The 21936-nt window shown below is 36.9% G+C and overlaps 1 protein-coding gene across 1 annotated transcript in view; it reads right to left on the bottom strand.

Moving 5' to 3' along the window:
* Window positions 1–21489, bottom strand: part of BMP5 (bone morphogenetic protein 5) — a 56740-nt gene extending 35251 nt beyond the window's left edge. Inside the window, exon 1 of the mRNA XM_069008621.1 lies at window positions 21006–21489. Within this exon, the coding sequence (XP_068864722.1) occupies window positions 21006–21489 (484 nt within the window). The remainder of the gene's footprint in view (window positions 1–21005) is intronic.
* Window positions 21490–21936: the final 447 nt, after the last annotated feature.

Below are 21936 nucleotides of genomic sequence, written 5' to 3'. Positions count from 1 at the left end.
GGCACTGAACAGCACTGAAAAAACCTTGAGTTCAAGAAGGCCCCACTCCCCACAATGAAGCCAGAATCTCTAACTGCAAATTTATGTCAGCCAATGTACAAAGAAAAGAAAAAACTGTGTACAAATGTAGACAAGTTAAAATCTTGCATTATATAGCAGACTGAAAAAGATGGTGATGATGTTGCAATAATGACCAGTGGTTAGAATGGTAGCCAAGTTAAAAAAGTAAAATATTATTTAATGGTACTGAATATTTTAATACTGAAAATACTACACAAATCTTGATCCCTTCTGCATCTAATAAATGCCTTGTCAGGCAAGACTGTGAATGCTTAGTAGGGTATCTCTCAGGTCCTTTGTCCTGCTGAAAACGCATGAAGTGCAGGGAGGCATCATGTCTCAAATATTTTTATTTCACAGGCAAGAGCTTTTCATCACTGGCAGCCTGAAAAACACAGGTTAAGATTTTCAAGTATTCAATCCTTTCAGAATATTCTCATGTCATTCCAGCCCTGCTCAGTACATCTGCATTTCTGTGGGACGAATCACAGCATCTAAAAACCGGTTGACCAGAAAATCAGTAAGTATTTTTTTAATCATTGGAGGAATATAATTTTTCTAAATAAAAAGTATGTTGAATATTAGGGTAAATGCTGATTACAAAAAAATTCTTCCTTTGCTCTCATTGGTGAGGATTCTTTGCATTGACTTTTAAATTATTTTTATACCACCTGAAACTAATATATGCAGCACTATGGTTGTGTCAGACAAATCATGGCTCAGGGGAATATCACAAACACCTGTGTGTAAGCTGGGAAAGAATGATATTTTCCACCCATGTGGCAAACTGATGAAACATTCACACTGTATTAACACTAAGTCCAACTCTGAGAAGAAAAAAGTCAAATTTACATGAAAAAGGTATTTTGGAAAAGGGGTCTTCTTTTACACCAAGAGAAAATATCATGCAGTGATTTTCGTTAAGAAAACTATTTATCTTATGGGGAAAAAAAACCACAACAACTAAAAAATATCCAAAGTACTTATATGGATGGACTGTATAACTAGTAATCAGTATTTTAGAAATTCAGCTATAAATATCTGATTATGTTGACTGAACTTAAAAATATACAAACTGCTAGCAAAGAGTTTAGGTCATAGTGCATGAGGGACTATTAGCTGTGCTCTTTCATTAGTGTTTAGCTCCACACTGATATGTGCTTCGTTTTTTCTGCAGATGTTGGTGTGTGGCTGTGACACATAGGTGAAGTGAAAGCTGCTTTGTCAAATGGGTAACAAACCAAAGATATGCTGAAAGATGTGTTATAATAAGCTGATTTTACAATATAAGATCCCAGGGTCCCAAAGGGGTTCACAAACAGTGAAGCCTCACTAATCAAATTAATGTCACATTTTAACTGCTAAATATATGTACCAAGGCAAAATTGAGGGTCTTACAGACCTGTGTAACTATAAAGGGTCATTTACACTAATCTCACTGGATTTCACTGTTTGACTCGAAATTCTTTGTATAAGTACTAAGTAAACCAGTCAGTTTTAATCACTCCAAGGTGATAAAGTTTACAGTAAGCTGATACACTACAAACGACACTCATTTACATCTTGAATATAATGAAATGATAGTTTATCTACAGTGAACATTTGTGGTTATCTGACCAAAACAGGTCAAAGGTTCCAGGCATTTTCTCCTGAAATTACTCAGTGCTGCCTCTAATGACTGATAATTGAAAGCAGAGACTGGAAATATCAAATGTGGTAGGTGACAGATAAGCAACAGATTAATGCAAGTACTCTGTTACAGGACACTGAAAGGTCAGAGGCCTTAGGAATTAGCTATTGTGCTACTGTGAAAAGACAGACATCAAATAGCTGTTTGCTTCATTCTTGTTCTTCTCTCTCTCATTCAAATTCCAGTATCATAGATGGGACTGTTTAAAGTGAATCACCTTTTATAAATTAGGGCAACAAATGTTTTGTAGGGTGTGTGGAAAGGAGAAAAGGGATTCTAGAAAAGCATACGGTATTTAAAAAATCTGCCAAAATAAAACAGCTATGCTAGGTGTAAACATTTTATTGAAGTGCATCTGAGAGAAGGACATTCATTAGAATGTCATTCTCAGTTGGAGAGACACCAGGTTACAGATTCTAAAATATGTATTTTTATATTTTTAATCTTTGTAACTTTTTTGGCTTCTGGAGAATTAATATCAACTTTAGAAAATCAGCTTATCCTGGTAGGCATCCCTTTCATCTTTTCACGCTGGAAGTCCTAAAAATGTAAAATCTAGTTAATATTGAAGTAAGTAGCAGCTGTTTCATTCTGCTCATTGGTCATTGAATGAGGAATACAGTCTTCTAAAAAAGATTTTAAATCAAGTGGATTTTAAAGTCCAAGAATGAATAAAAATAACTTCCCAAACTGGTGATTAAAAGACAAAAAAGTAGCAGACTGTAATTCTACTTCTCTAAGCATTACTGCTTTAAGACATTTAATCTGTGTTTTAGAATGGTAAGATTCCTGATCTGAACTCAGGAAATCTGTTTTGAGCTAGACATTGGAACTGATAAAATAGTCACCTGTCCTTAAAGCATTGCTTTGGACACCAGAGATGCCTGCCTGATACATTCAGTGGAGAGAAAATTCTATTTGTTAAGGGTCAGCTGTCTTGTACCAGCCAGTAAACAGAACAAAGAAGTTTATCTACATTTCCCCTTTAGTGTGCTGCAGCTCCAGAGAATCAGAGTAAGAGATAGTCTTTGCTCAGTAAAAGGACATTTCAATCCTTATCAGCTGATTTCAATGACTGGATCCTCACTGCCATGATGCCGAGTAGCCCAGCAGTGGGACATCCTGAGCCATTGCACAGAAGAAATGCAGGGGTTGAGGGCCAAAATGATAATAAAATAAGTTTTTGTTCCCACACTTGACTTTTTCTTTATTATTTGACATTTGATATTTACCATTTACATTACCATAATCATTCAGCTGAGGGTTTTAACTACAAAACTTCAATGTCATACACCCCATTGTGTGTCTTCCTTTTAGTATGAAGTAGTTGTCATCTCAGAAACATGGTGGGATGGCTCTCACAACTGAAGTGCTGTAAAAGATGGCTATAAACTCTTGAGAAGGGATAAGGAAGGAGAGGCAGTGAGGTAGCCCTCTATATTAAGGAATGTTTTCATTGCCTAGATCTTAACTATGGTGACAGCAGGATTGAGTGTTTATAGGTAAGAATCAGAAGGAAGGTAAATGGCAGATATCTTGGTAGAAGTCTCTTAGATACAATCCAGCCAGGATGAAGAGGCAGATGAAATGTTCTACAAGCAGCTGGGAGAAGTCTCCCAATCACCAGCCCTTGTTCCTGTGGGGGACTTCAACTTACCAGATGTCTGCTGGAAATACACCACAGCAGAGACAAAACAGTCTAGGAGGTTCCTGGAATGTGTGAAAGAGAAATCCCTGACACAGATGGTGAGGGATTCAGCTAAAAAAAGTGTCCTGCTGGACATGCTGCTAGTGAACAGAAAAATGACTGGTGGGTGATGTGATAGTTGGAGGCCTCTTGGGCACAGCAAACACAAAATTATGGAGCTTTAATGGAGTTTTTAATTCTTGAAGAAGTAAAGCAGGGGATCAGCAGAACTGCTCCTTTGGACTTCCTGAGATCAGACTTTGGCCTGTTTAGCAGGCTGGTTGGCAGAGTCCCTTGGGAGGCAAAGGAGTCCAGGAAGGATGGACATCCTTCAAGAGAGAAATCTTAAAGACCTGTGTGCTGAAAGACCAGCCAGTGGGGAAGAGGAGAAGCCTGCTTGATCAAAGAGCTTTGGCTGGAAATCAGAAAATAAAGGGGAGTTTATGCACCTTGGAAGAAGGGGCAGGAAATGAGGAGGACTACAAGGATGTCATGAGATTATGCAGAGAGAAAATTAGAAGGGCCAAAGCCCAACTATAATGTAATCTGGACACTGCCTTAAAACACAGTAAAAAGGTTACTGTAAATACATCAGCAACAAATGAAATGCTAAGGAGAACTCCATTCTATTTGATGTGGGAAAAAAAAAGAGTGACAAAGGATGAGGAAAAGGCTGAGGTACTTAATGTCGTCTTTGCCTCAGCCTTTAATAGAGCTGGGCCAGTTGTCCTCTGAGTGCAAGCTATCTGAGATGGAAGACAGGTACAGGGAGCAAAATGAAGCCCTCAAAGTGGTGGACTTGTTGGTGAATGTTTAATTCTTGGAGTCAATGATCTTAAAGGCCTTTCCCAATATAAATGATTCTATGACTCTGTGATATCTTACATGAAATATGTAGGCAGAGGTTGAAAATAGGTGTCCCCAAAATTACATTCCACACATACCCTATCTTGGACACAAAAGTCATTGTCAGAAACTTAACCTACATTTGGATCCCCCTCAAACTGAAGAAAAGCTGTTTCCATTATCAGTGGGGATTTTGCTTAATTAGAAAGGGCAAGTCTGGAGTTTTTTTTTTTTTTTTTTTTTTTTTTATTGCAACAGCTCTGTTTCTTAAAGACTGTTTTATTGCAGTACTTTATATTTGAGTTTCTCCGCATTTATTATTATTGTATTGGTTGTAATTAAAGTAATTACATATTTAGAGATGTGGTTTTGAAATAATAATGTAAATTACTTTCACATGAAATATACTTTCTTTTCAAAACAAAAAGAATAAAGTTTGGTCAGTCATATGCTGCAGCTAGATATACTGCTGTAAATTTAGAGTTATTTCACTAAATCCTGTATTTTCAGGTCAGCTACTGACATCAATGACCAACATTTTCCTATTTTGTTAACCAAAATTAGAGGCAGTATGAAAATTGTTTGATGAAATACTGTGCAGCTAGTGACAGTTTTAATAAATGAAATATTGTTTATCAAATCCAAATTTTTTTACAGTAGAACATCCCTTCCATAATTGAACAGAATTACTGAACTGTATGAATTGCAAAGTAATTCAAATCAAAATAAAGTCAATGAATAAAACCTTCAACAATGGCAACAGAATCTAGAGCAAGAATGAAAAGAGAAAGCAAATTAAAAAATCAAACCAACAAAAAAACCCATTGCCTGTCTTTTTTCAAAGCAAATATTTCACTTATTGGTTTTCTTTCTTTAACCCTCAAAGAAATGCATTTCAATATCCCATTCTTTATAAAAAAAGAAGTTCGACTATATTAATGTATTTTAGCACTTAGTATTACACCTTTTGAGAGTGCTGTTCTGTTACTAAAATTTTCATTTCTTCATTTTGTTATTGTAGTCAATAAGATCTCACAGCTGCTTACCAATTAACACACATTTGAAAAACTCAAAATAGTGGAAAGACTAAAATATTATTAAGATGTACTTTGAGATGATGTGATTTCTACTTTCTAATCCCCTCAAAATGCACATGCAATGTTCTCACTTTAGTAAGTGATAGAAAGTAAATGATAAAAGTTACACACCCAGGTAAATAATGAAAGTCACACCCATACTAGAATATAAGTGAATATATAAAAGGATAAGTTTCTTTTTTTTTTCAAGGATTATTTTAAGAATTAGAACTCAGTTAATAGTTAAAAGCTTCCATCATTTCCAGAAAGAAAGAGATCCCAGAAATCATATAACAGTGCCTGCCAGCAACTTTTATAAGCAGATACATAAAGAAATGCCTCAATCAAAGAGGCATAACTGGGCTTGGCTTTCTCACATGTAATCTTCCAGGTGATCTGGATACTGTGAGATTACCCATGATACCTTCTTGTTACTTTGCATTAAAATATGCAATGAAATAGAAGTTTTAATGAAATTGCTGGTCTTCATTCAATAGCCAATGTTTTGTTAACAATTTCATTGCTAAACATGTGTTATTCATTCAATTTACCCTTCTTCGAAGTCAAATGCACTTGCTCAACAAGTCAAAACAAGTGCTGCACTGCAGCTGGTCCAATAATAATTAAATGCTGGAAGGCTTTTAGTTGTTGATGCAAAATAAGTGGGAAAGCAACACCCTGCTTTTCTTATGCTGCCTTGAACCCAGCCAATACAAAAGAGGAGTAAGTAACCAGACAAAGAGATTGAGTTTTGGAAATGAACAGAACTTTGAGAGTCTAAGTTTGGGTATTATCACAATACTAATATAAAAGATAGCTGGCAAAGCAATTCCTCAAAATCTACTTTTTCTGATTGTTTTGACAGTATGATGCACTCTATCTTTCAACCTCACAAATGCAAATTATGCACCCCAGTTGTTCAGCTGTAGCACAAAGCACAACAAAAGATACAACTGCGCATATGGGCTATTTAATCTTTAACTAGTAAGGACCCTGTGGTTTCTTTATTAAGTCACAGTCCAGTCACAAATACATATGTTAATCTAAATCTACTAAATTTCTGATTGCATTCCGTTTCATCAGTGATAAATAAATCTTTACTTGGAAAAAATAGAACCGATCAGAGAAAAGATCCCTCTATTACATAGTTCTGAGCTAATGGATAGGTAAATTAGCTAATGCTTGCACCACCATGCCTCAGGTTGCTAATTTTATCTACTGTTTTCAATGATGTCTATTTTGCCTCACCTTTGGCAAAGCCAGTAAATTTTGATACCATCTGTAAATAGACTTCCATTTTTTTCTCACATTTAATTTTGTTTTTCTATAATCACAGATCATCACAAAGAAAACTAACAATTATTGCCAGGTTTCTGACTGTGTGTGAAAGTCAGGATGTCAGATCAACACAACCTCAAGGTTAGCAAAAGACAGAAAAAAAGATCCCTCTTGGGTTCAGCTGCAACTGAATAGAAACAAAAGTTATACCTCTGGGATCCAATGGTCAGAAAATAGGTGTAAGTTATAACTGTTTTGACACTGTAAAAGTATACAGATGGAACATAACTTCTGAGGAGGGTGAAAGGGCATATATCATCATAGGGAAACTGGCAGGGGAGGAAAAGCTAAACATTAAAGTGCACTCTATCTTCTCACATCTCCTTAGTTTCTGCTCTTGTTAACCCTCTGCTCACTTCCACCCAGAGGTGGCAAGTCACTCTACCATTTACCATTCATGCATATTGTCTCATAGACTCCATCTATTTTCTGCTGTGGAATTTGTTGGAAATGCTTCCATCGAAGTTGTGTCTGCACACTAAACTGGATACGACCGGATAGGCAATATTTTCTGCTTACTATGTGCTCACATCTGAGTATTTTAGTATTACCCATACCCATTAACACTGACCAAATGTCCCACAAAAACAGTCCAGCCATAACAAGAATAAGGAAGGAAGCTCTCAAGAACGTCTCATTTAGAGAGCAGAAGGAGGCGTCATTGCATAGAACAAATCAAAACATTTTTTCAGACTATATTATAGATAGGATGTTAAATACAATTGCAAAAAATAGCTGCTCACAGGCCATGTACATAGTTATTATGTCAGCTTGGCTCATATAAATTCAGAGGTCCTCTGATTTATACTTTGGTTGCACAAATATATACAGGGCTAATCACTATACTGAGTCATCACCTTAAAATTAAAAATGTAGGGAGACTAAACTTCATGTTTTATAATCTGTTGGCCCTTGTTTTGAAGGTTTGTCCTGCACAGTCTTGCTGTTGGCCAACACCAAGAAACCACCTAGGAGAGCCTAAGCAGCAGTGCTGAGAAACAGCAATGGGGACAGATGCACAGCCAGGACAGGCCCTCCCAGACACAACACTGGAGGCAAACAGGAGGAAGATGAGGAGGAAGAGCAGACAGAAGACTGGCCAGGTGTGGTGAGGAATGGCACTTTCAGACAGCAGGTTTTAACAGCCAGTTTGGGATCTGGCTGTGGTTTTAACAGCTTGTTAATACTGATACAAAACCCTCTCCTGTGCAGTTCTGCTGGTCTAATCTGACCATGATTTACTCTCACAGAGATTATTTCACCCCATATGGAGTAAGTCCCCTCAACAAGAAGGAAAAAAATTTGGGTTGGGTTTTTTTCCGAAAGAGGTTTAAAACTTACCAAAGTTAACAATCATTTGGACCCTCTTTCTGGGCAGAAACTCACTGACTGTTAGTGCATAAAATACCTCTGTAACGCCATCCAGCATTACACCTGCACTGCCAAAGGAAAGGAAAAATAATCATGAACAATGTTTGTGCCATGAAAGAGCTCAGATTAGCTCCAGGTAACACAACAGTAGGTCGTGATCCCTCACGGCAGGTTCTTTTGGACAGACTTGGGCAGAGAGACACAGGAGTCTCAAAATTACATAAAAAGCAAGAAAATAATTTCCAAACTACAAAGAGAAAGTATGGCATTTTGAGCACACAGTACTGTTCATCCAACAATTGTCTGATGCAAGATCATCACTCCTCTCCAAAAAAACCAATGGTTGATGTCAATACAAGAGTAAGGTCCCCCTTCTTTGCAGTTACTCTGTCACAGAGTCACGGAGAGGCTGCAGTTGGAATGAACTTGAGGAGGTCATCTGCTCCTGGCTCAGGCACGGCCACCTAGAGCTGGTTGCCCAGGACTGTGGATATTCTTCTAATATTTCTGCATTTTCACTGTTACTCCACCTGGGACTGCATTTCTCATATTCCTCACACAGTTACTTACAAACACAACACCAAAGCCAATTCTAGACGTATCTTTAGGTGTAATACTTCTCTGGAACAGCAAAAATTGCCTCCTGAAGCTTGAACTGTCTGCTGAGCTGATGTGCCCCAGACAAAGCTTGTGTGTGTTTCTGAGCAGAAGGTAAGAATGAGCAGAGAGTGGGAACCTGACCTGCAATATTTTTGGTACAACACCACTAAGAATATTTCACATTGTTTTTGCAGCAGCTGATCAACCTTTGCCTTTGCACATGTTTGCGCTAAACCTGTGTTTCCACTAGGGTTGGAAGTGAGAACTGCTCTAATCTTTGGGGATAGGCAACCCCATTCGTCCATCCCCAAAACTGGAAGCATCACAGTCTCTCCTTTTGGAGACATGCTTTTATTCCCATTTTAATGAAAACAAGTTCCCTACCTGCAGACAAGGAGAAACAGCGTGATTTAATGGAGTTTGTTGTAAATCTCACTGATATAATGATGTAAAGTTAATGATATAGTGGTATGTTAATAAAAGAAGCTTCATGACTGTGCAGCAGCAGATGGTAATGTAAACACAGGATGAACATCTCATAACTTGTTTGGGAGCTGTGCCCATGGAGCCAAGATTTCAGTTCATGAGTGTGCCTGTGTACCGGTTCCAGCTGAGTGATGAACCCCTTTTATATGAGGCCTCCCTGTACACACACACATGCTAATAAGCACATCTTTTGTATTTTGCGTTTATAAGGAATATATGCAATATGGAGGGAGCAGAACACAACTGCTGGGCAATCAAAATGGTGGCAATACACTGTGAATCTTAATGACATTACTCTCTTCATTCTGACCCAATGAATTGCAGCATGAACTTGAAGCACTTGACCTCAAGATTAGCTCAGTTGGTCAGAGCATGGTACTAATATGACCAGGGTTGGGGGTTCAATTCCCATATGAAGCACTCACTTAAGAGTTGCACTTGATCCTTGTGAGTCCCTTTCAGCTCTGAATATTCTGTGATCTGTGTCTTAGAATTCACTCCACAGCATCAATCACCTCTGGATTTTGCATTAATACATATCTGTATTTATATAGAAAAATATATATGTACATATATTTTATAAAATTATAAATACATTTAAGATATGCTTACTTTAAAAATTGATATATCTAAAAATGCTTGTCCTTGTAAATGTGATGTCATTATTGTACACAGCCTCATTAAACATGATTATTAATTCAATAGTTTAAGAAATTCTGGGAAAAAAAATACCTTTTGAAGAACCACAGTTGATAGCTATAGAATATAATATAGGAGATAACCAAAGAATTAAAGAGAAGAAAATTCTGAAATAAGTAGTTTTAAATTCCTGTGATGCACAATACTATATAGTGTCACATTATACTACCTCTCAAAATTCTGAAAAATAAACCAACCCTTCCTGAAGGTCATCATATTTAATAGTATATTTTCAGGTATACTTTCTATTGCTTAGTATCAAAGAGAACTTAAAAATTATGATCTTTTGAATACCTTATTATGACATCCAGCAAATTCTGTGTTTTATTTTTAATCATATAAGCCTGTGATTTAAATCAATACATCAAAAACATTTCACTATGTAAAAACGATTGTGTCTAGTTGAACCATAGGTTTAGCCTTTGCTACATGAAATACAGTACAGACTTTTAGGGTTCACAGTAGTGTTCAGTTCACGGTGACAACCATGGGCAGTACTGCATCAGCCTAAGGGCTCACAGCGTTGCCCTAAGTAATTTGTCTTTTTTATCTATATTTTGACTCATGCTGGATGATGAACCATTGCAATAATGCCATAATTATGTGCAGTTAACCACTAAAAACAATTAATTCTTTATGGCACTTCATTCTGCAATAAGTCTAATTATCACTGTTATAATAAAACAAAATGGAAGGTGTACTGTTTTGCCTCGTGCTCCTTAAAGTTTTGGGACTAGATTTTCACTTGGCAATGATAATTTTGTAGCTTTTATTCCCTTTTTTCTTCATTCATGTTAGGAAATCAAGTTTACTAAAAATCTGTGGAAAGTAAGCTATGGAACAATAACAGTAAAAGAAGCATATATATATATATCTATATAGATGTATATATATCTCATCACTAGTGAGAAGAAAAGTGATATGGTCAATGCCAAGTGTTTCAAAAGCCATTGAGTACATGAAAAGCACTGTAAAATAAAAAGTGCTTGAAATTGCTTTCTGAACCTTTTGTAGTGGTTTGGTCTATGCTTGCTAACTTATGACACCTTTAGAGTGACTATTTTCAAGAACTTCGGCTCTTTCTGAATGTTGATTTGTTTTCATTTTTGTTTTTCTGCAGCTACAGGGGATAATTGCTGCTCTGTAATGAAACCTTAGATGTGCTCATAAATCATCAATGCACAGAAAATCTCGTAGCGAATATTATACAAGTCTCAAAAAACTCGTGGCAACTGGCAATTCTATGCAAGCATAAGAAACTCTGAAGTTTTGGAAAACCACAGAGATATCACTTGTGGAAATAGAGGCTTGCGTCTTATATATCACCAGATGTGAACTTCAGCCCTTGCAGTACTTTGATATCTCCCTCCTTTCTTGGTCTCTTTGGAGAAATATCCAAGCTGTTAGTCAGAGAGGAAAAGCCCTTCACAGAACAGAAAAAAAAAAGTGTGATTTTATTCACAGAAGTACCAATGATCCTAAATGGGAAAGGACTGGTTTAAGGAACTAATTTTGCCATCAACTGGACAAGCCACAGCTCTCATTACCCTCACTACAAGATTACTCAGCACCTCATACCACTGACTTCCGCTGCCATTTTAGTCTTCAGGTCTTTGGAGCAGATCCATAAACTCTCCTCCTTATTTCAAAATGTTACAACAGGATGTAATTAAGTACAATTAACAAGGAGGTCAAATGGTCATCTGATAAACACTGGTCCAAACAGGCAGCTTGAAAGGTCAGGGCTGCTAAAGCCACATAGTATTGATGGGAAAGAATATTATGATTTAAGGGGGAAAAAAATTCCAATGACTAAAACTGAAGAGATTTACATGCTTTCTATATAACATACACAAAACCATGCACACAGGCTGATATGCATGCACACAAGACTCAGGGAGACACAAACCTATATTCTAAGAACAACAGCTAAGCTAGCCACACTTCCTCTCTCCATTATACCAGAAGACAAATCTGTTTTGGTGCTTAAATTCCTGTGTCTCTTTTTCATTTTCAGTATTTTGTAAACTGTCTGTTCTAAGAACAGCAAACTTGTTGCCCTTATAGGAAAGCCTTTTTTAGCCCTTTCTAAAATAACACTTGAGATCACCATGATGAAATGCAAGGTGTTGTGAGACTATTAGAAGCGAAGTATTTTACAGAGCACACAGCCACAGTAAAAAGAGGCTTCACAAGAAGGAAGCTATACCAGTACTCTGCAGCTTCAAAGAGTGACAACACACAGAAGAGAAAATGAACACAGGAGTATTTGCCCATCCTCATTTTATGGACTGGAAAACAGAGGCACACTGTTTTCATTCTCTATCTGAGGCTTTTCAGGATTCTCGTGTTAGGTTGTTCTGACATTTCACTCTCTGACTTTCAGGTTTAGACTCGGCTGGGGGCGGGACTGACTCACTGCAAAACCTTTGCACACATTTCATTCTCATGTTTGAGGCAGCAGGGTAACCTGGTCAGGAGCAGCAGATTAACCTTTGGGATCACTAACATGTTATGACTTGTAGTTTTTGACAAATATTCCAGCTGAGCTAACCTTGGGAACAACCTTCCCAGAGCTATGTTCCTACTGGATCTCCACCATCATAAATCACCCCAAAGACTACAGCTGTTATGGGGTTGTACACTGGGCTTGGACTTGCTCCCATAGCGATATCATCCACACTACTGTTCTCCCACTCTTTCAATTTTTCAGCTAATATTTTTGAAAACTGTGCCACCAGAATCCCACAGCTCTAGGCACCAGATGCCATCAGATACCATCTGCCCCTACTCCAAAATCAGAGTCCCTGCTCATTCAGTATCTCTGCTCCTTCTTTTTCTATGGTCTAGAACAAAACAGAACACTTTTTTTTTTCCAGAATTTTGTTCTTTGTCAGAACAGAATTTAATACCACTACCTCCAAAAATGATGCCATTCACCATTGAACAAGTCCAATACAATAAATTTTTGAAATTATTTTGCAGTTTCTTATAGCTCATACCCCACAGGTATTTCTCCTCCATTTTTAAAAAATAATTGTTTTAATTGGATAATAATAATAATAATAATAATAATAATAATAATTTGGATATGCCTATCCAAATTGCTCTTAATTCACAATAATTACTCTGGAATAGGGGTACAGCTTTACCAGATCATATGAATTTAACTTCATTAATTTGACTACAGTCAAATACCTGTGAATTAAAACAACAATAATTTCATTTAGTTGACACAGTCTACAAAGGGATATAATTACAGAATCATTGAAGCTGGAAAAGAATTTAAGGTTCTCATGGAGTCTGAATAGGTAATATTGTTAAGCCAGATAAAAATAAACCTTACAGAAATTTCAGTTGTTCTAATTTCTTCCTCATCCTGATTCTCCTTGAAAAAGAATTATGTGGAATTTTGCTTCTGCAAAGTCACTGGTTATTAGCTAGAGATGCTTATCATGAACCAGCACTAGCTGTCCTGGTGAGTTTTCTAGGTTCTGACTCATTAATAATTTCTGCCTCAGTTTGCCTTGAATTACAGTGGGAAAAAAAGTAGAAACACATTTTGGTGAGGTACCACATGTGGCATTAAGTTGTATAGCAGTGGTCGATAAAGCCAGGTTCTTGATCTATTGCACCAGAATAATCACCCAAAAAGAGCTGGGAAATACACACTTGAATTCACCTCTTGTAGCATCTCTCAATAACTGGGAAATTTCTGACTGGAGAGCAGAGCTATAAAATCTCTCTTTTTCTGCTTATATTACAGTCATGTTTTGAATAGAAACAAATTCATAATTCAGTACAAAACACAAACCAGCTCTTGCTTGGTGTACCCCACCCACAAACTTAAATAATGTAGTTGTCAGGGTTGACAAGTTCTGCCTGCTGTAGCATTTCTGTGTTTTATAGGAAATTTTAACCAGGGGTGTTATTTTAAGAGATGAGCAAATGGGGAAACCCCATGGCCTAGCCAATAAATATGAACTTTAGGTGCAATGGAGCACTCATAAATATGACTCAGAACAAGGGGATTCATTGTTTCTCTCGACCCCTCTTAGCTGCTCCTCTGATCTCAACCTCTGTGTGAGTCATGGCAGCCCTCATCCTTTAACCTGCGGTTTTTAAAAGCAGCTTCTAAGTTATTTATGGCTGCAAATGTTAGTAGCCCGTCTGTGTACTCCCGGCACACGCATACCGAAGGGTGGGGGAAGCTGCATTTTGTTTTGCAAGGATGAAAAGTTTTGTCCAGGAAGCCAAGTGCCTCAGGAGGCTGAGGTAGCTGCTCTGCCACAAGGGATTCAGAAGAAAAGTACTCCCTTTGCCTTCAAGACTTACTCAGAGAGGAAACCCATACTGGCACTAATTTTGCCTTTAATTTGTACATATCTGTCTTTATCATGCTCTTTGCTCTTTCTCTGTCTTCATTCACCTTCTCCCTATCATGATGAACTTCCATTTTTGTAATTCTATTGGCATGGGAAATGCTCTCAGTGCTGTTACATCACATTCCATGTGAGGCACAGAGGAGTAGGACTAAATAGTCCAGCAATACCAGCTCCTGCAGAGGCTGTTTCTCTGTTGTGAGCCTTTCCCATGCCCAGCAGGTCTGTATCCAGCCCTGCACATTGGCTGTTGCCTACTGAGAAGAGGGATGTCCTCCTTCTAAAGCCCAGCCTGTGCTTTGCTGTTTTGCTCTCATGCCTGCTCTCATTCCTTCTCTCTCCACCTCCCGCACTGTCGCCTGGTCTCACCATTTCTCGGCCTTTAATCCTTTCTACAGGCAAATGCCACTGACATAAAACTAAAGTTCAGTGACCCTGCCTAGACAGCAGGGGTTAGAGACAAGGGAAAGGATAAGGAGGAGAGGATAGGGAAAAGTGTGGGAAATAATTATGAAGTCTGGTAGCAGCCAGAGCTCTCCTGAAGCCCTGGGGAGCCTTTCTTTAGCTGGAGGCTGCAATTGGCACTTCATAAACTGTTCATTCTCAGCTATGTGGAAACACCAGACAACACCTAGAATGATCAGACTGCAATCAGTCAATTTTTTCCAAATTCTATTAGTCTGTGGGCCTATGAAAGCAAGCTGAAAGGAACTGCCATGGCTAAAAAGAAAAGAAAAAGGAACTGCTCCTGTCATAATTACCACCATAACTCAGGCAGTAAGTAGGCAGGTAGCCATGGTAAAATTCTTTGCATAATTTAACATCCAGAGAAAATAACAACAGGAGCAATGAGTGTGGGAGATGACAGAGATGCCAAAGTTGTCCCGTTATCTAAGAAAACAACCCAGAGTTTGGGGAGAAAACCAAGAGACTCTCCATCCAATCCATGGCAGGATTCCTCCCCTAATACTTTCCACACAGAGATGTCTCCACAAGCCTGCTTCTTTCTCTTTCATGGTTAGCCAGAGTCACTGCCAGATTGTGTTTTCCTGGGAAAATATGCACTGTACAATACATACAATCCCCAAAACCCCACCCAAAGTCTGTGTTTAGTCTGGAAAGGAACACTTTCTAAAGAAGAAGCGGAACTGGGTCAGCCGTTCTTCCCAATGGGAAAAATATTAATAATAATATATATTTTTATATATCCATACATATATATAGCTTTTCACCATGCACGTCTAACCATCTGCTAAATCAGTTTCTCTTCAGTTATCTGCAATTTCTTTCAAACCTGTCGGCAAGGAGAGTCAGACAGTTTTATACCCCAGTTAATGGAGAGCTTGACATTTTTTTGGCTGGGTAGATACAATAATTTACTCGGATTTAAAGTGTTAACTTTGGCAAAAAAATTAATTGACAGTTATAAAAACATTATTTTGTTAGATGATATTTATGGATCACACAAACCTATTTTGAGGTAGAGCTATGTAGTTCTTAAGATTCATGTAACTTGAGAGATTTCAAAGGAAATATAAAATATTTCAATATAAAACAACAAATGTAGTGCAATTCAAAAAAAGGAATATGTGGAATATTTCTTGCTAAAAATTAAAAGTAATCTCTAAAAACCTGCTCTGTCGTTGCACAAAAATGGGTTAAAACAAATGAATTATAAGTATTAGACGAGAATTTTTATGTCATCCTGTGAGTAAAGTCCTTTTGTTCTGAAAACAAATAAAATTCTTTTGCAGAGGGTTGTCTTAATATTTAACTGGATCATAGAAAATTGTTTCATAAGTCATAGTTATTTCTAATGCCTGACTGCAATAGGTCACAAGAAATTCATTGTGTTCACTGACTGGCTGACAAAACTTTAATAAAGGGGAAAAAAACATCTTAGGATTTCAAGATGCCAACTGATGTATATTTCTGATGAAAATTAAGTGAGACCTGCTTGATCCAATTTGCTCTAAATTTAATGTAAAAGAGTGAAAAATGATGCCTTATTGACTTGGGGTTGCCATCGAATAAAAGCTTCACAAACGTTTTCTCATTTTTTTCTCAGTATTGATCCAAATCCTCAATTAAAGACATGGGGTCTATTTGTTATTTAACAAGTTTTATCTCTGTAATAGCACCCCTCTGTTCAAGGCAAGATAATAGCACTATTTCCATCACTTCAGCTAAGGCTGTGTCAATATTTTCATTAGAAGCCTGCATTTATATACTAAAACTGTACCACAGCCAAGGAAATTCACGTACTGGTAAAATTAAGACAGCTACATCTGAAATCCTGTGGAAAAGAAAGAAAGAAAGTGTGCTCATTCCTAAGCTTTAGGACAGAAGTTAATGATCCTGAGGCCTTTTTGCGTCTATCCTTCAAACCCCTTCCTCAGCTCCTGGCATTTTATAGCTTAGCACTCCATATCCCTCGCTGATGATATGTTAGCTGTGAGTGGAAGGTTGTAGAAACGGAATTAGTTTAATTTAAGAAACGAGCTACTATGTATGCTCAAGGTCTGATTGCAGTAAGGAATCCTTTCTTTTTTGTGTGTAACAAAAATATATTTGTACAGGTATTTGGTGTGGATTGATGTACTATAGGTTTCTCAAAGTAGCTGTAAAAAGTTGTTCTATGCCATATTAGTGTTCTCCAGTGAACACAATGGGCTATAAATCTTTCGAATTTACGTATTTGCTCAATGATTCAGGTTTTAAAAAAGAATATAATCTGTAAAACAGTGTTCAAACTTGGGATAGAAAAGTTGGAGAAATATGAACAGTCTTCTGTGCCTCAGACAAAATTTCCATTGATTTCAGTGTCTGATTTAAGAACTGAATACAGCACGAGCAGTTTTAAAATTATTCTAAGATTGTGGAATCAGTCACATTGTGTGTGAAGAAGAAAAAATGTCTTTCTGAGGTGTACTGGTTACTTTAAAAATCTCAGTAATATTGTATTCTTCTTAGCACGTGTACATCAGGGTCACAAATTTTATTGTGATCTTCACATTCAAGTTTTTGAAATTAACTTTATATGCTAAAAAAGAAAACATAACAGAAAACCACAAACCCAGATATATATCTCCCATTTTATGAAAGGTTCATATCAATTAGCAGGAAAACATGAAGAAAGCAAACAGACTTGCTTAGAAAATGAAACAATCTGTTAGGAGAAAAACTAACAGATGTGTTATTAAAAAAATGAAAATACAGACCATTTGAATTGCACGAGAAGGAACACTTAAGTATAGCAGATTTAATGATCACTTTGATGATAATGGAAAAATCAGTATTTGAAATGTTTAAATGCAGTTTACAAAAGTGCTGTTTCTCCAAGCCTCATCCATGTAGATCTATTTTATTCAATCCCCCTCTTTCTGTAGGAGGTGAAGAGTGGGAACACTAACATTTATCTTTTAAAAGTCCTTCCCTGACTAAATTCTGAGTGCGCAAAAAGCGATAGGACTGCATAAGTATTATTTGCCTGTTCTCTGGGGAACAGGGTATCCTATATATGTCATTTTGGGAGACCAGCCACAAAGAAGATGCCAGAACTCTAAGGAGTCAGGGCTTTACAATAATATAATAAAATATAATAATAGGATAAAAAAACACCTAGTTAGGAAAACAAAGTCCTGAATTTGTAGGTGATATAATCAGATCTTTGAAAATCCCAGTGTGTTTAGTGGAGGATTTATTTTTTGACTGCTGGACCAAACCCAGTTAACTCCTCTGTTACACTCATCAATGTTTATGGCGAGTTGCCAACACTCACAGTCTTATACAAAACACAGGACAAGACAAAGTCTCTGTCTTGTTGTATCTTTCAAGAGAGAAAGAGATGGAAATTCTGATATAAATTCCAGTAGAAAGAGCAGGTGTTTACAATTTTAACTTCAGGAGAAATAAATGCATTCTTATTTTTCTCCCTGGTTGGTTGACAGAATTATGATTGCAGTTCCCTTGATGACTATTTTCTAAATTTGTTTTTGAAAGTGAGGCATTTGCAACTCTGACAGGTTGTGGTTTTAATCAAAATTAGCATAGAAGTTCCAATTTTTATTCTTTAATATAAAATTATTTGGTCTTGTCTATTTTTTCTTTACTTTTTAATCATGTTCAGGCTTTTCCATTCTTATGCTTAATAATTTCTATCCAACATCTCAGCCACATATTTCTTGTTTCAATATATATGTCTTAAATTGTTATAACTGGTACAATTATGTACAAAATTTCAATTTAAAATATCATGATGATTAATAGAGTTTGATTATTCTGCATTTTGTAATTAATGCTGTGCAAGTATGAACATGGTGAATACTATTTTCAGAGCAGATTTATTTGATGCAAGTTGTCTGAGGCTTCAATTCTAAATCCATTTAAGTTATTACTGTGCTTCATCAGCATTTATTGATTTTAAGGTACAGCATTAGCATTCACTTATCACTGCATATTTTTCCCCATTCTCCATTAAAAGAGCTTGCCCTCATCTGTCACAATCTCATACTGCATAAATCATATAAAATGGTTACTTGTTTTCATGATTTATTTCATTCTTATGTTAATTATACTGAAACATAGGATTGTTTAATAAAAATGTTGAAGCTAATCTGTATTGGTCATCAATATTTTTTACGCATGTTACACGGTGGAATGTGTGATATACCACAATATCCAACTTGTATGGAAGGGCATTTAAAGTGAATTAGGATTTAAATTCACTTAGAGCTGAGACACATTTTAACTTTACAGATGCCAAATCAAACCCAATATTTACACAGTATTTTGTTATAAGTTAACGGTGTCTATTAATATTTACCTCTAGAAAAATACAGCATCTCACCCCCAGTTTTCACAGTCTCGAAACATAAGATGGGCTTTAGCTTCTCAGAATCACTTTCTTAAGGCAACACTGGTTTCCCAACAAAATAAGACAAATATTAGAAATTTCCCACCCAAGGTAAGACACTCAGTGGAAACCTGAGTTCTTCCCGAGAAGGTTTTTGTCTGGGGAAGCACAGTAGGATCAGCCTAGGACATATCTGACACTGAAACTTCAAAGACTTCTACTTGTTCACTGCAAGAAGTCCTATTGTAATCAAAGAAATCAAAGGCTAGGTCCCATGTAAATAGTCCTCAGGGATGCTGATGGAATGGTGCCTGACATATTTACAGATGGTACTTCTCAGGACACACAAGGAAAATTTTTGCAGGATCTGTGCCTTTACTAATGCTGAGGATAAGAGCATTTCCTATTTTTCTGTATAACTTTGCCATTTTAAATTCAGCTGACTCCAGTTACTCTGGGTAAATAGAGGCAGGCAATGTTAATTTAAAAGTAATACATGGGCAATATATAGCTGTTTCTTAATGACAAGGAAAACCTATTCAAAAAAGGAATTCCATTTTTTTCCTAACCTGTTATTTCCGGAGCAAAAACAACAAGCAAATGTATTTAGAGGTGTGGACATGTGTTACTCTTAAGGAAAAGGATCTCAGACTTGAACACCTCCTTATCAGCCAAATAATTAATGAAAAGTGATTTTATTATTACAGCAAATAAACTCTAGAGTGTTACTTTCCTAGAATTTTAGTACTTGGAGTATTTAGTATTTACTAAAAACCTGGTAGAGATAAAAAGTACAGAATGTGTGGGATAAACTGAAGGTATTTTGGAACATATGCTGCTGTTAAAAAGTTTCCACAGAAAGTATTATCCTGGAAAACAAGAGTTCATCAGAATTTGTACCAGCTTATTGTGAAACTTCCAGTTTTCAATTAAATCTCTTGCTATTCAAGGTCGAATGAGAAGGGGTTTTTTTAGCCAAATTTATGAGTCCTGCAGCATTTTAAATACTTATAAAAATACTGAATGAATTTCATTATTTATTTGCATCTTTCTAGATGAGACTTAAGTTGCCTTTTAGTAAAGAAATCTGTAACCGCTTTTTTTTACCTACAATGTAACTGGCAAGCATGTTTATTACACTCAGAAGCCAATATAATTTAGTTTTATCAGGTTTTGTATCTGAATTGATATAATTTTCAAAAGCATTCTTTGCTTGCATTTTTCTGGTGTTTAATACTCTACTTGTCATTTAACATATTTATGACAGATAAAATAAGAACCATTGTAGATTCTGAGCACCATAATAGTATAATAAAACACAGCCTGTTGTTATTACATAGAAATAACAAAGGAACAGCAATAGATTATTTCAAATACAGTCATCCAGCTGAAAAGATAATAAAACTCTGACTCTTAACAACAGAAAAAAACCCCACTAAATAACCTAAGAATGGGGGTTTTTTTATGGTTTCACTTTTCCCTTTTCATACCTTTCCAGGCTTTAAAATATTAACAACTGATGTTTGTTCATGTGTGAGCTTTAAGGAAAACACTGAGGGAAATAACTGAGCAATAGGCATAAGTGTTTGATTTTTAGAGATTTAAAAAAAAAGGAGTTAGTTGGCCTAAGGCTAGAATTTTCATTACATCAATGAAAGAAAGAAAACAGAAGCCAGCAGAGGGAAGTTATAGAAACTGACTTTATATAAACAGTGAGAAAAATCTTTTTCCATGGCCACCTACAATGTAGCTACTTTACCATCCGTTATGATTTTTCTTTTACCAGTGGCACAGCAGCCTGGGCCCAATCCTGCTGTTTTAGAACAGGTTACAGTTCGGCCGAGAGGTTTGCCCTTTACAAGATCAGGCTAACAGTTTGTAAAAGAGAGCAAAAACAAAAAATATTTCCACATACCTAAATTGACAAAGCTCATGACCATGTCAGCATCATTCAGAAAGTTGGTGTCGTGCACGCTGGCTAAGGGAGGATTCTGTGTGGTCAGGGGGGTCATGCGAGACAATTGTATTCTCCGCGAATATCCATTTGGAGAGGCAGGGTATCCTTTTCGTATCCCTCTGCTCTCCCCTGCCATTGATCCCTTTAGTGAGTACTCCAGCTCCTCAGAATCCTCTTCATTTGTCATGGCATTATACAGGTCCAGCATGAAGAGGGGTGCAGAAGAAGCCTGCTTTCCTGGTGAAAATGGTCTGGGTCTGTGAGGTAAACCCAGGATAGAGAGAATCTCTCTCTGAATCTCCCTTCTCTCATGGTTCCGCAGCCTCCTGTAAATAAAACTTGAATGGACATGATTGTCTCCTAAACCTCCCTGTGCGTGACCCACCAGAACCCAGTAATTCCAGAGCAAGCCCACGAAAGCTTTGAGCGCAGTTAGGTTCATCTTTGAAAAGAAAAAGAACAAGGAAAAAAAAAAAACCGACAACTTTGCTCCTACTTGTTCTGAGTTCCTATGAGGTCTGCTTTCCCAGTAGTTGAAAAACAAAATTTACCTATTTTTCATGTCAATGTCATCTCTAAACGTAACATCGTAACATCTTTGGTGATTCCTCTCCCCCCACCCTGTTTAAATATTATGGAATGTGTCAGGTTGCAGTTATTTCTAAGAAAGCTGAAATTCAGACTTCCAATTTTCCACTGTTGTTATCGTTTTTTCTGCATTTATGGAGCAGAAGACCAGTATTTTGTCAGCTGACCTAGGCATTCCTATATAAACCTTAGATAACCAGGTCTTTGGTGGGGAGCTGTATTAGCAAGAGATGTTCTTCTGACACATTGTAGTTCCCAGAGTTATCTTCCCTCGTTATTCTGAGTTCTTCGTACACCTTGC

Source organism: Aphelocoma coerulescens, chromosome 3 (assembly GCF_041296385.1).
Source record: "Aphelocoma coerulescens isolate FSJ_1873_10779 chromosome 3, UR_Acoe_1.0, whole genome shotgun sequence".
Classification (NCBI taxonomy): domain Eukaryota; kingdom Metazoa; phylum Chordata; class Aves; order Passeriformes; family Corvidae; genus Aphelocoma; species Aphelocoma coerulescens.
The sequence above is the reverse complement of the archived record's forward strand: the minus strand, read 5'-3'. Positions and strand labels throughout refer to the sequence as shown.